Here is a 15,209-nt window from a genome sequence, read left to right as displayed (position 1 = left end):
CACGACCACACTAAAATTGTGACAATTTTATATTCTTTGCAATTTGCAAAGCCAGTTTCTTTGCTTCTAATTATCTACAGTATTGCTTTTGGATCTCTGATCAACATTATTGTATTTTCAGGTCGTGTAAGTTGTATATATTTTTATTTCTACATAGTGGATTGTAACACCACCTAAACTACCCTATTAGAATTTAGCCTTTTATGCCAACTTATAAAGTCTGGGGACTTAGAATGAAAATTTTGAAACTTCTGACACATCGCGATACGCGACGGGGTAATGATAGGCTCATCGCGTATAGCGATGGACTTGCACATAGTTCAAAGTTTGGGCGGCTTCGCTATACGCGATGACCTAACCTATAGGATCATCGCGTATCGCTATGACCTCATTAAGCAACCAGATACACGTGTCCAACCACGTGACACGATGTGACAAGCCACGTGGCATTCTGTTAAAAATTGCGGCGTCGTGATACGCGATGGCCGGCAATGAACTCCATCATGTATCGCGACGGGGCACATAAATTGCCTATAAATAGGGAGTTACGAGATTGAACCCAAATCATCCCAAAACACCTTCATTCTCACACACATAAGCCTAGGAAAGCGTGCCCGATTGTTGTGACGAGTCGACATGCCGTTTTCTCGAAGTTTGTGCAAGTAACGAAGTTATAAACGAGTTATCAATCACATAAGCAAGTTAGATCAAGATCCTGCCATCAAGTCGTCACTCTTTTCTTAATTCCAAGTGTCTGTGCAAAGTAGGGGTTATGTTTAAGATATTCAAATTATAGCTTAGACATTAAACGAGGCTATGACTTTTAATCTTGAAAACATATTATAAACATTCAACGAGTTTTCTTAAACGTTGCTTCTTAATGAAGTAATGTTAACAAAAGATATATTTTGACGGACATGTAGTAAACTGTAAGGGGGATATCGCTAGTAGTGAGTTTCTTGCCTAAGGAAAAGTAATTTGTATAAATCCCAATAAACCGCGGGACCCGTTTACTTACCTGGAGAAACTCACCAACGTGTTAGAACATATTAAGCCAAAGCATGCTATATCAAACGTCACATAAAACAAAGTGTTTTCATTCACAAACAAAGTTGTAAACTATTTCAAGGTTAAGCTTAAAGGCAATAACTTAATCAAGAAACACCATATTTATACAAAACCTATTTATGTATAGGTTAATATCATTTTCATTCACAGTCAAGGTTTCAAACGCACACCGACGGTACAGGTAAATACGTTAACCTTTATAAACAGTCAAAACATATTTATACTCTATAAGATGAACGAGGTGTTTGTCTTAAAGAGTCAGTCAACGTTTACATGAGATTACGTGATCTCTAAAACGTTATAAAACAAATTAGAAAATAAAAGCAACTCAGACCGATTACACATGTGTCTGGATCCAAACATAACTATTCAGCCTAAACAGTCAAAGGCTACGTGGACGCGGGCTAATGTCATAACTAGTTCTCCATTAGGGGCTACGTGGCTCAGGGAACACTTTTGTGTGTGTAGGGTAGTGGTACAAATCCCGGAATAGAAATATTTCTGCTGAGCTTGTACAGAAAATTATATTTGTATTGTAACTGTTATTTAATTATTTTTGGAGACATACGTGTTCACCAGCATATAGCTGATGTATTTTTCCAACCCAATGCAGGTAATTAAGTACTTATAAGAAGTAGCAAGGATTGGGATCATCGTGGAATTAGAAGCGCGTAACAAGATGGCTCAACTTTTTGATATTTAAATCCTTGTAATATAAACACATATTTTGTAAGCGAATACTTGGGTATTTAATTCCCAAGTAAATTTTCAATGTAAATTAATATTCTAATCAACCTAAAGTCTTCCGCTAAAATCAATCTAAAGTCTTCCACTAAAATCAACCCATAAACTCTGATATATTTACAAAATATGTACCAACTATTGGCCACAATTCTAGGCCCTAAGTCGGGGTGTGACATGGATATATGAAACTCATACAATTAATTTGATGTAAGTTTGGAGTAAAAACATCATTATAATCATGAATAAATTGTCAAAGTGTTTGATTTTACCATTTTTTTCTTAATGTTATTCCACCATACTAAGTTAATTATTTTTGTATTACATAAATTAGGAAATTGTAATGGACGAAACGCATAAAAATTTGAAGCTTTGTTAGGTATGTATACTAACTACATATAACATTATTACTTTGATAAAAACATATATAAGAGACTAAATATTATTCTTTCCATTATTGAAACCTGCTATTGGAGATGTAGCAATGCAAGAAGCTAACACAAAAGAAACTCAGCCTCCACTAAATGTATCAACGAAACCTGGACATTAACTTCCTTGTGAATCTTTAGATAACATGTTCGCCGATGATGAATGGTGGTTGAGAGATCAAGATGAGGTAATTAGAATATGGGAGAAGTATGACTAAAATTTATTATTCTTATTTTAGTTTATTGCACTGTCATAATAGTTTATTGAATTGATGTTAGGATATACTATATTGATGGGAGAAAATATATTATATTAATGTTACTAACTTGAAATTTGAAATAGTAATAACAGTAAAAACAATTTTATAACAAAGTTTTGTAAACTATTATACGAATAACAAAATGAACTACAGTACTATTATGCAATATCCACAAGTTGACTTATTAACCAACATAAATGACTATGGTGTTGCAAATTGCCGTCGCTGTCGCATCGCATGAGCACCCCACTAATATTAGTCGTAAGTTTAACTTTCTCAAACACCTTACGTAACACAATTCCCGAAAACAATCGCAAAAGCAATCCCTACCAGGCTACCACCTTTGGGAATTAAAAAATACCTAGGCTTCGAAACCCCTCCCCTGTGCCACGTCAGCGTCACGTGAGCACTCCCATCCCAAAGATGCCCCTCTATGGTGAGGGGGCTTCGAAGCCCCTTAAATTTTTTTATTTTCCTTTTTTTATAAATTTAATAAACCAACAAACTTAATATAACTTAATAATAAAATACAAACTAAATTAAACTAAATAATAAAATCAAAATTAATTAAACTAAAAAACATAAAAAAAATACAAATAGAAAAAAAAATACAACTAATTTTCGGTGTCCGAGTCCTCGTTTCAGGAATTTGGGTTTCGAGAACTTGGTTTCGGGTGTTTGGGTTTGGGGTGGCGGAGGCATAAACGGCACTGACATTTGATAAAACATATCATTGGGAAACGATTGCACGTTTGGAGGCATTGCGGGTACATACTAGTTGGCAAAGAAAGGGTTGGTAGGGTCATTGTTTGCGAGTAAACTAGCCTACCACCTTTGAGACGGATCCCATGGGTTTGGGTTGGTGTTCGGGTTTTGGTTAGGGTTTGAGCTCGAGCTCGTGTTTTGGTTTGGGTTCGGGTTTGAGCTCGAGCCTGTGAAATTTGGGAAAGGATTCATGGTAGAGAACTGAGAGATTTTTGTAGTGAAATTTGATAGTAATTTAGTATTTGTTTGAATATAAAATGATAAAATGAGTTAGTATTTATAAATTAAATAATTAGTTTTTTTATAAACTAGTCGTTTATGAACGTGGGGGGCCCACCAAATTTTTCAAACCGCACCGGCCATTTGAAACATCAAATCATTCACGCCCATGATTGGACCGCGCCCCACGCGGTGTTCCGGGCCCACCGCGCCCCAAAAACCAACCCAACCCGCCCCATAGCGACCAGCCTTCTGAAGGATTCACCTGCAGTTTGTTGGTGTGTTTGTATATCAATTGGTAACCTCCTCCAACTCTCTTCTTTGTATCATTTTGTATCATAATAATTTATGAGTTAAATCAATACAATACAATACACATGATGATGGATCAATCAGTCTCAACGGAAACACAACAACAACCAGTAGACTGGTTATTATTAGGCTGAGGGGTGTGGGGCGCAAACCCGGGCGCGAGAGCCCCTCCGCTCGCGCCTGGGGGCGCTAACCCCACACCACCGGGGCGCGAGCGCGGAAATCCAGGCAGGCGTGAGTGTGGTCGCGGGAGAAAAGAGAGAAAGAGCCGTTGGGCCCGCCCAAAAGAGCCGTTGGAGCTCCGATTTTTTTTAAAAAAAACCCTTAAAACCTCTATATAATACCCCAAATTACTCCCATTTCAACCATATCAAAACACAATTTCACCTTACAAACCCTTATATAATATCCCAAACTCCTATATAATACCCAAAAATGTCTGGAAATTGGTACCCAAACCTAGATTCAGATTATAGTTACGACGATTTATGGTCGTCACCAGACCAATCGATGTTTTATTCGGGGCCGCAAGAAACATCCGGCTTTCAACCATCCAACATACAACCGTCTCCTAACTTTGTTGTTCCAGAGACACAAGAATCACACGGTGATGCTACGGGAGCAAGAAGACGCGTCTACCGGAAAAAACAACTTGCAACGGACGGGCCGGGACCGGCTTCGACTCCGAGGACGAAACGGAAAACCACTTCGTGGTCATCGGATGAGAAGGAAGCCTTGTGTCGGGCTTGGATAGTCATTTCTGAGGATCGGCGTTGCGGTAATTGTTTTAACGTTTTTAAAAATGATTTTTAATAAAAAAGTTAAATAAAAAAGTTAACTGGAAATCTAATTTAATTATTCATTTTGCAGCCGACTACCAAAAAAGCAAGGTTTTTTGGACAAAGGTTAGGGAGACGTTCTATACGCTCGTTGGGAGTACAGAGCGAAACGCCGATATGATTTCGGGTCGGTGGTCCGAAATCAGAAAATTTGTCGGCTTGTTTACTAATCTTTTCAACAGGAACGCCGGTCGTATGAGACCAAGTGGCAGTGATGATTTGGCGGTTTACAATTTCACTGTCGAAGAGTGGAGGCAGGAGTGTTTGCGGAGGTATGGGACGGTGAAGACGTGGGACGATTTAAAGTTGTGGGAGAGGTTGAAAAGGTGTTCCAAGTGGGTTGAGCTTGTGGCGCCGGACCATGATGCGGAAGTAGGGCCGAAACGGACTAAAACTAGTTCGTCTGGAGCGTATAGCACTTCCGCCGGGTCGGATTGCCGCGTTGGATTCGACCTAAACATTGCGGGGGAGGAAACGTCTTCACCGCCGAGGAGGCGGCCATTGGGACGGGACGCCAAGGGGAAAAAACCGGCTGAGGGGGGAGCCGTAAACATCGTCGATCTTGTTGAATCCCTCAATAAATTCAACAAAACCATGGAGGTGGTCTCTAATGACAAAAAGGAAAAAAGTCGAATGAGAGATTTGGACTTCCTTACAAGAGACTTCAGTAACCCAAATCCGGTCGATCAAATGCTGATGGAAAAGCAAAAGGAACGTATCCGAAAGAGGTTGATCGAAGAAGACCAAGCCGAAGAATAAGAATAATGTTTTTTTTTAGTACTTTAATTTTTATTTTATTTTTAGATATTAATGTGTTTTTTTAATTAATGTGTGTTTTTTTAAATAATTTATGAGTTTTTTTAATAATACGTTTTTTTAATACATTTATAAAAAAATAAAAAAAAAATCCGCTGGAGCCCATGCTGGAGCCCCTCCACACCAGGGCCAGGGGCTCCAGCGGGGGCTCCAACACCCACCTTATCCAGTTTCTCTCTCTGCCACACGTCACAATATTATTGGCTGGAGCCCCCACTCGTGCCCCCGTTAGAGCCCCACACACCCCTCAGCCTTACTCCACCGTTTCAAAACCATCATAGCCACCAGCAACCAACAGTCACAAATCCAATCACTAATCAAACTCGCCCACTTATCCAACCGTGCACCACCAAACATCCTACTATCCACCGTACCAATCCTCGTACACCTCCTTCACACCTCATCCTCAAACGACCCAATCCTTAAAGCCACTGCATACTGTCTTAAACACGTATCTTGTCAACCAGACGGTAAACTAGCCGAAACCATAGGCCAGTCTCGGGCCGTTAATCGAATATTAGTTTTGTTACCTCAATCTGAAGTTTATTTACAAAGGGTTCTGTTAAAATGCCTTAGAAATATTGTTGCTTTTGATGGCCCGAATCGGGTTAATGTGGCTAGAACCGGCGGGTTAAAGGTTGTACTCGATATGTTGAATTCGGGTTCTTGTTCGGGTGTTGTAAGATTGTTGTTGTTAGATGTTTTAAGCGCATTAGCTCTTTTAAGAGAAGTTAGGCGGTCGGTTTATAATTTACGGGCAGTTCGGTTACTTATTGAAGCGTGTGAGTCCGGGAAAATGGGTTCGCGGGTTCAGGCCGCGCAGGCGATTGGGTTGCTTGGGTTGGTTAAGTGGGCGAGACGGGAGCTTGTGAATGCGGGTGCGATACGGGTTCTTGTGGATTTGCTTCGGGATGGTGATGTGGCGGGTAAGATAGTGGCGGGAAACGCGTTAGGGGTTATATCGGCACATGTGGATTATATTCGGCCTGTTGTTGAACACGGGGTTATACCGTTGTATGCGCAGCTTCTTCGAGAACACGAGCCGTTGTGTAAAGAGATTGCCGAGGATGTGTTTTGTGTTTTAGCGGTTATTGATGAGAATGCAGTCGCGATTGTCGAACATTTGGTGGGGATATTGAGAGGGGGTGATGGCGAAAGTGTGGCTGCGGCTGCTGACGTCGTGTGGGACCTATCGAGTTATAAGCATGTGTTGCCTGTTTTTCATAGGTTTGGTGTTGTATCTCTTTTGGTTGATGTTTTACGAACGAGTAGTGATAATAATGTTAAGGAAAAGGTTTGTGGGGAGATCGGGCAGTTGAGTTACAACGAGGCTGAACGTGTTGCGATCGCTGACGTGGCGGGGATTTCGGTTTTGATTGGTTTGTTAGAAGATGAGTCCGATGATGTTACAGATAATGCTGCTCAGGCTCTTGTTTGTTTTTCTGAGGATCTGATGTTGTGTGATAGTGTCGGGTGTGGTGAGTCATCCTGTGTTCATGAGGGTGCGGGATAGATTGGCGCAGACACGCGAAGCAGAGTTACGGGTGGCTGAATCGGTTAGACAGATGACCGTTGATGAGCTTACTTGGAGTCCTGCTCTCGGGTAATTAATAGTTCTCAGTTTTGCCATTTGTAATTAGTTTTAAAGTTAAAAACATGTTACAACTGCATTAATATATTTGAAATATTACCATCACGAGTTACATTATTTCAAATTCAAGAATCATAGCTAGAACTAGATCTTCCACGGTACTCCGCAACAAGCTTTGCAAAGGAAGAAGATTTGTTTTCCAACAATTTTAAAGGTGAATCAAATTCCTCAATCAGGCCTGCAATAGAATTAAAGACTTTAAGATAACAAAGAATGTAAATCATTAAAATTTAAATTATGGTCCGTTGATCAAACCTTGTTCCATGACTAAAACCATGTCACCGTTAAGCACGGATGTAATCCGGTGTGCGATTGTGATGACCGTTGAGTCAGAAAAATGCGCGTTAAGTGTGTGTTGTGTTGTGTTGTGTGGTCGGTTGATGTGTCGACTGATGCAGTAGCCTCATCAAGCACTAGGATGTTGCATTTATTGAGTAATACTCGGCTTAAGCACACCAGTTGTCTTTGACCCACACTCCAATTCTCTCCATTCTCGTTAACTAAAACAATTTTGTGAACACAAAAACGATTTGCAGATTGTGTCGTTTCTTGGGTGAATTACATTTTTCTTCCTATATGTATCGGGTACTTTGCAGATTGTGTCGTTTCTAGTAATTGGTGTTAATCTTTTCTTTTAGTTTTCTAAAAATGACCATTTTTTTGTTAGTGTTTTAAGAATGACCCATTTTTTGTTAGTTTTTTAAAAATGAACAGTTTTCTGTTACTTTTTTGAAAATGATCATTTTTCTTCTAGATTTTTTAAAAATGATCATTTTTCTGTTGGTTTTTTTTAATGGTGAACGTTCTTTTTATTTATTTATTTTTTTTAGAAATTACCATGTTTCTGTTAGTTATTATAAAAAAATACCATTTTCTGTTAGTTTTTAAACATGATCATTTTTCTGTAAGTTAACATTAGTTAGCGGAAAAGACTAAAGTGTGACAGCATATGAACTTCGGGGATTTTTTGTATTTATTGAAGTTAAAGGACACGATCTACAAGTTACTAATACATAAAGAACGAAGACTGTAAACACTTTTGTTTGAAATGTTGTGATTTTGAAAAAACAAACCTGGTGAATCAAGTTTGCCTTCCTTCTTCCTAACTTCATCTCCCAACTGACATTGATCTAGAGCCTAATTATATATATAAAAAAAAGAAATTAACAAAAGACAATATTAATATACAACAAAAATTCAGTCTGCTTCTTACCTCCCAAATCTGTTCATCAGTGTACTGTTCGAGTGGATCCAAATTGCTTCTTACACTCCCTTGAAACAAGGTTGGCTCTTGAGGGATTATACTCAGTCTTGACCGTAGATCATGAAGCCCGATTGATGATATATTAATCCCATCTATAATAATATCTCCCCCGCTCGGTTCAACAATTCTAAAAAGTGTTTGTATGAGAGTTGATTTACCACTTCCAGTTCTTCCTACAATTCCCGTCTTCATGCCACCACGAAAACTGCACGTAATTCCTGTTAACACAAGTGGCATGTGCGGAGCATAGTGTACCTACACATTTGACATTACACACACACACACTAGTAAGTTTATATAGTTTGTTTTGAGGGTAAATTGGTAATTTGAATGCGAAAACCATTACCTGAAGGTCGTGTATATCTACATTTCCATCCGACGGCCACGAATCGTGGGGCCTATGTGTATCTACAACAAGTGGTGCCTCATTAGGTATAGATGCGTATTGAAGTATTCTTTCAAAAGAAATAATACTGTTTTCCATATTGCGTAGTTTCCATATTACTGAAGCTTGTAGGATGTTTAGACTTAGCCCGTAAGTCACTGCTAGCCCCGCGATACCTTCAAGATTAAAGATAATAATATCTTAAAGATGTAACATATATGAATCAGTTATTAGGGTTTCATAAAACTCGATTACTTACTTGGATCAATGGTCTCATTTGGGACAATGAGCAAGAAAATTAAGAAAAAAGGCGAATATAACAGCTGACAGAAGCTCCACCCGAAACGATAACCACCCTCTAGCACCCGCACTGTGAAACTTTGGTTTGGAATAATTGTCAGTTAGTTTCATATTTTTGTCTTGAAATCTTTGTTCTTGGTGGAAGCTTCTGATGGTTGTTAACCCCGATACGGTTTCTGAAAAATGTTGCATTATTGGGGCTTTGCACACGCCGACCAATCGTGCTATCTCTCGTGCTGAAGATATATAATATTGCTAGCGAAAAATATTTATATTCGATTATTAATAATGCTATATTATGAAATTTGAAGTTTATAGCGACCGTACCTGTAACCATATGCAACTAGCTATAATGGGAATGAAAACAGGGATAACCTGCCAAGAAACATGGGACATCAATACAATAATCGCTAGAAATTGTATAACCGCAAATGCAAAAACGCCAACTGCATTTGGAATTGTCAAATCCACTGCACTTTGATCTGTTGATGCCTATACGAAGGTAATAATGGCATTATGTTCATATTTAGTTATTTACTACTAAATAATATATTTTTTTAAATATGGGCTTACTCTATTTAAAATGCGCCCGCTCGGTGTTGCATCAAAGAAAGACATTGGAGCACGAAAAATGCATAAATGCATTTTATTAAATAGTAGATTAGCCGTCTTGTAACCAACGGTTGTAAGACACATTGCTCTTACAAATATGCAAAGCATGCTTCCGAATGCTAAACCGACATAAACGGTTATCAGTGTGGTGCCTCCGACTGGGGGCTCCTCATCTGGTGACACGGGTGATGCCCAAGCCAACCAGTAATTGCTTGCAACTTGAAGTGATTCAAAAACTATTGCTGCAAGCAATACAAAAGGCACAAGGACACCACCATATGCACTTGTAATGTATTTCCAGTAAATTGAAAAACCGGCACTTCCGTTTTCTCGTTCTTCTTTCTGAACAATTTGTCCTTTTGTCTCGTTTGTGTCATCCGGTTTAACCTCGACGTTTTCTTTTTCATTAACTTTTGTGTTTTCAGGTTCAAAGTTTGTGTTTATCGAATCGATCATTGATTCATTATGCGCACCAACAAGTTCCATAAAGTCACTTCCTGAATCAAGAATGTAATTATACTTTCCAGCTTGCTTGATCTCTCCACCTTTCATAACCTTGTTTGATAATACAAAACAAATTGACCCGTTTAAGATGAAAATACAACCAAATCGACATGTTTATAAAAAATCTCAATAGCTCACCAGGACAAGATCAGCAGCTGGCAAGAACTCTACTTGATGGGTGACATAAATAACCGTTTTTGATTCTAAAAATCCGAGTACACATTCCTGTTATGCCAAGTTTATGCAAAAATTACTTCCCAATTTCTATACTATAGAAACTTATGATTTAACGAACGAGGCAACTTTGTATAATAGTAACCAAGTTTCCTAAGTGCCTTACTAAAGTGAGTTGGAGGTTTTCTGTTCCTCTAAAGTCAATCAACTTTCATTAGGTGTTCCTTGTTGGAAGTAATTTCCAACTTAATAGGCCCATCACGTGTAGGTGACCGGGTTGGACCTATTAGGCCCGTGTGATTCATTATTATGTAATGGGTTTATGGGGTTACAATTAGGGTTTATTATATTTGGTAATGTCTTGATTAGCAAGTTAGGTTAGTCTATATAAACCGAGTTATGGTTAGACATTAGAGAGGGTGAACAAGATGTAACCGAGTTAGAGTTCATCAATAGTGAAACCGAGTTAGGGTTTGAGGGTTGTAATCAGTTTTTTGAGTTAGATTTTCTGATTAATATAAACGAGAGTTATTCGTTTAGTTTGTGTGTTGATTATCGATACGGGACTTGATTCCTATTTTGTGCAAATTTTTATAAATGTTAACGGTTTTTAAATTAAGCGATGCAAATGAAACGTATATGAATCTCGATTACTATCGAACGATTATGAAACTTGGTTATTTAGTGAATTTGTTTACTTCACTATTACCTAATATTTCAAGTTAACTGGAAACTAGTAATCACTAAATAGTAAATTCATTATATGTTTTATTTGCATCGCTTAATTTTCAAAAATTCCTAAATTTGTTTTTTTTAAAAAGCTACACACGATTAGAACATCTAATGAAAGTTGGGTGACTTTAGTGGAACACTTAAAAACTTAAAAACTACTCACTTTAAAGAGATGGCTACCCGTATGAGCATCAACCGCGCTAAACGGATCATCAAACAAATATATATCAGCATCATGATACAAAGGGCGCGCAATCTGCAACCTCTGCTTCTGCCCACCACTCAAATTAATCCCTCTTTCACCTATAACCGTCTGATCACCGAAAGGCAGGATCTCAAGATCTTTCTCTAAATCACAAGCTTTTAAAACCTTATCATACTTCTCTATATCCGTATCCTTACCAAACAGTATGTTCTCTTCTATCTTCCCACTTTGTATCCATGCAGATTGTGCCACATAAGCTTTTGTACCATTAACCTTAACACTTCCTGTCGCTTTACTCACTTCACCTAAAATACACGACAGTAAACTCCACTTCCCTGAACCAACCGTCCCATAAACAGCAACTTTCATACCATGAAGCACCTTGATATTTATGATTTTTAATGATAAATTGTTGGATAAACCATCCCATGAAAAGCTTCCGTTTATGACTTCAACCGCAACATCAGAACTACCACGTGGAGATGACTCAACCAGACCAGAATCTAACTCGTCAAGATTAAGATATGATGTAATCCGGTCTAATGAAACCTTAGTTTGTGCAATCATTGATATGGTGTCGGGAAGGTTGTAAATCGGTTGTTGAAGTATTTTAAACGTTGCAATCGCCGATAATATCTTTCCTGACTCGAGTGGGGCCCCGAGAATCATACATGTTGCGAATGTGATCGCAGCTATGAAGCTCGGGGCGACCCAAAAGATTGATATGATAGTGGTTGAGGTAGACAGTAAATATTTCAACCATTTTGTTTCAGTGTTTCTAAGTTGAAATATTTTGGACAAAAACTTCATCTCCCATGCTTGAAGTTTAAGGATCTTCATGTTCCTTAATATTTCCGAACATTTTACCATTCTGTTATCTTTGGATTTCATTAACTCATCTTGAAACTTTTCTTGTAACCTCCCTAGAGGAAGATTGATCAGCATTACGATACCGATTGCGACTAATGCAGAAAGCGAAGCTATCCCAAGGTTACGATATAATATTATTAGCGCAATACCTACTTGTAATATTACTAGCCATGGATCATGAATGTACCAACCGAAATCACCGATTCGTTCTGCATCAATGGCTATGAGGTTGGTAATCTCACCAACCGATTGACCACCCGTCGACCGGCTCGAAACGGTCAAACCCTTTTGGTAGATCATTGCCACGAGCGCAGCCCGAGCCCGGATCCCTCCTTGTTGAAGCTTAAAGAACCAATGTCGTTGCGAGACTGATTCCACAACTTTGGCAAGAAAGAAGATGAAAACGAAAAGAAAACCGGGATCACTGATTAGTCGAAGGAGCCCATCCCTCTGGCCTATCATTTGTTGGTCGATCCGCCTATAGGTGGTAGGGTAGGGTGGGTGGTACCGCTCAGATTGCGGCCAATCTTCCTAACCGCGCGCGGGCCGGGCTTAGAGCGCGTGAAACTCATCACTACCTCGAAGCGCTAGCAGAGCCAACAGAATCAATAGCACCAAGCTCTTTCAACTGACGCCTAATCCCCCTCAAGAACCGAGAGCCTCCCAGCCCCTGGACAGCCGGAGGGAGCTTGCTTAGTGTTCGTTTCACGGAATTTTTTTAAAGGAATTGGAATTGGAATAGGAATTTGAATTGGAATTGGAATGAAATATTTGAAAATCCCTAACATGTGTTTGGTTGGTTAATATGTTATTGGAATTGGAATCTTCTCTATTCTATTCATCTCCCTTCAATCTACTAACATATAAATAATAAACTAACAAAAAAATGATAATTTTAAAAAAGTAAAAATATAAATATAAAATAACCTAAAAAATTGAAAATTTATTTAAAAACCAAACAAAAAAAACATAACTAAAACATAAATATATATCAAAGTATTTCATCAAGCACAAATTTGGTTGAAGCATTTCATCAAACAGTTGGTGTGCAATAGACATTTGTTAAAAATAGTTCAAAATTTCAAAACTTTTGATAACCCTTTGAAAAGTATCCAAGATTTACCTACACCCATGTTTAAAACAAAAATTAAATTATAACTATAAATAAATAATAATAATAATAATATTTATTATTGATAAGGGGACAACAATAATGACTGAGTAGTTGTTCGATGATTATAATAATAATAATGATAATAATAAAAATAATAATATATAAGTATTATACATGCTTCATCTTCTCCGTTATTGTCTGTAACTAAAGCACACAAACAAAAATCTAACCTGTGGTGGAGGAGCACGGCGGTGGAAGTAGACGAGCAGGACGGTGGTTCACGGTGGTAGAGAACGGCGGTGGAGGTAGACGAGCGATACGGTGGTAGAGAACGGCGGTGGAGCATGGTGGTGGAGAGAGGCGGTGGAAAAGAGTCAATGGTAGCGGCTTGGGTTAGGGTTTAAAACATTCCTTAATATTACTTTCAAAACCAGTGGGATTTTAAAATCCTATGAAAATGGGATTTGATGGGATTCTCTTTCCATTCCAATTCCAGTTAATAGTGAAACGAACACAGGAATGTGCGGGATTTAAAATCCCATTCCGTTCAATTCCACTGAATTCCGCGAAACGAACAGGCCCTTAAGGTTAGATTCCCGGTTTTCCTTAAGGAATTGAACGAATGCATCTATGAGATACGGGCCCACATAAGACGCGAGAGTGTAACTAACCGCAAGTATGGCTGTGGTTAATATGTCTTTCCATGTTAGCGGTCACGAGGTTTAAGGTTGTGAGTTTGTTGTTGTTGATAGCTCGATCGCGGTCTAGTTTGTTTTTTAAAATGGGGAAGGAGCTGTTTGCACTGTCGGGCCCAGATAGGTCGGGGATGTCATCGAGGTCTAGCGTTTTTTTGCGACAGATGGATATCAATGGGCTCAACCAAGAGAAGGTCAGATGGCTAAAAATGCCGCATTCTGCATAAGGGGTTATAGGCTTAGAAGTGTTGGTTATTAAGAGTGGTTGTTGAATGCCATGATTTGTGGGTTCATTTGTATGACCTTGATGACCATTCTGCATTGCAGTTGTTAGCTGTGTGGGCCTGTAATGCAATTGTTTCATTATTAGTTAAAACTGAGTTGATTCAGTAGAAGAAATCAGTTAGAAATAGAAGGAGTGATTTGTTTAAGTTAATGTTATATATATAGTTATTAAAACATATGCATTCCATGTCATGGTTGATGGTTCCTCCAATAGTATGCTAGGCTACACTAATAAAGCTTTAGCCTGTTTGACTAACTTTACGATTACAACTTAGAAGAATAAACACTCCTCTATTAGGTTAGCAAGGATCTATATGCGTGTTCATACATAATCACCAAATTCCCAACAACAAAAATAATCATCAATTCTGCTTCTTCTCTCATACACACGACAAACAAGTGTGTTTTAGACTTTAGTTTTACATAATAATAATAATAATAATATAGTTATTATCTAGAGAGCAGATTAATTGAGATTTAAATAAAGATAAGATGTCGAGCAGGAAATTAAGGCGTACCTCTTGTTGTCTTCGGTGTCTAGTGGCCTAGTGGTTGAAAGTTGATGAAGGCAAATACAATTTTTGTATGTATATATTTATATATATACTATATATAATACATGAGTAAACTAAGACACTGTATTTTAATAATGCGAAAAATTCATGAATAAAAAAAGATAATTTTTTCTTTTTTTAGGCGAATTGAATTTTAATAATCCTAACTTAATGTAGCAGTTGATAATAATCTTAATTTAAAAAATAGCTGTCATTGGTCATAACTTTCACACAATTTGTTTTCATTGGACCTCTGTTAAAAAAACTTAATGAAGTTAAGTTTTTCCATATTTCAAATTGATGTTTTAGGGTTTTTAATCGGAATAAGGATACGAATTGATTAATGTAAAACTTACCTCGAAACGGTGCACCAAACAGCTTAATTTTTGTTTATTAAAAGTTTACACACCGAAATT

At 38.1% G+C, this 15,209-nt stretch overlaps 1 protein-coding gene across 1 annotated transcript; it reads right to left on the bottom strand.

The window, feature by feature from the left end:
• Window positions 1-7,162: 7,162 nt before the first annotated feature.
• Window positions 7,163-12,555, bottom strand: LOC143575734 (ABC transporter C family member 3-like). The gene is given in 12 exon segments (XM_077060026.1): window positions 7,163-7,277; window positions 7,355-7,469; window positions 7,472-7,599; window positions 8,173-8,236; window positions 8,313-8,618; window positions 8,710-8,924; window positions 9,008-9,056; window positions 9,058-9,303; window positions 9,376-9,540; window positions 9,622-10,215; window positions 10,303-10,389; window positions 11,234-12,555. Coding segments are annotated over 12 exon segments (3,294 nt in total). The 5' UTR covers window positions 12,446-12,555; the 3' UTR covers window positions 7,163-7,164.
• Window positions 12,556-15,209: the final 2,654 nt, after the last annotated feature.

This window comes from Bidens hawaiensis, unplaced genomic scaffold (genome assembly GCF_021521415.1).
Source record: "Bidens hawaiensis isolate Kalapana, Puna unplaced genomic scaffold, B.hawaiensis_p1.1 tig00027599_1, whole genome shotgun sequence".
Lineage (NCBI taxonomy): Eukaryota > Viridiplantae > Streptophyta > Magnoliopsida > Asterales > Asteraceae > Bidens > Bidens hawaiensis.
The sequence above is the reverse complement of the archived record's forward strand: the minus strand, read 5'-3'. Positions and strand labels throughout refer to the sequence as shown.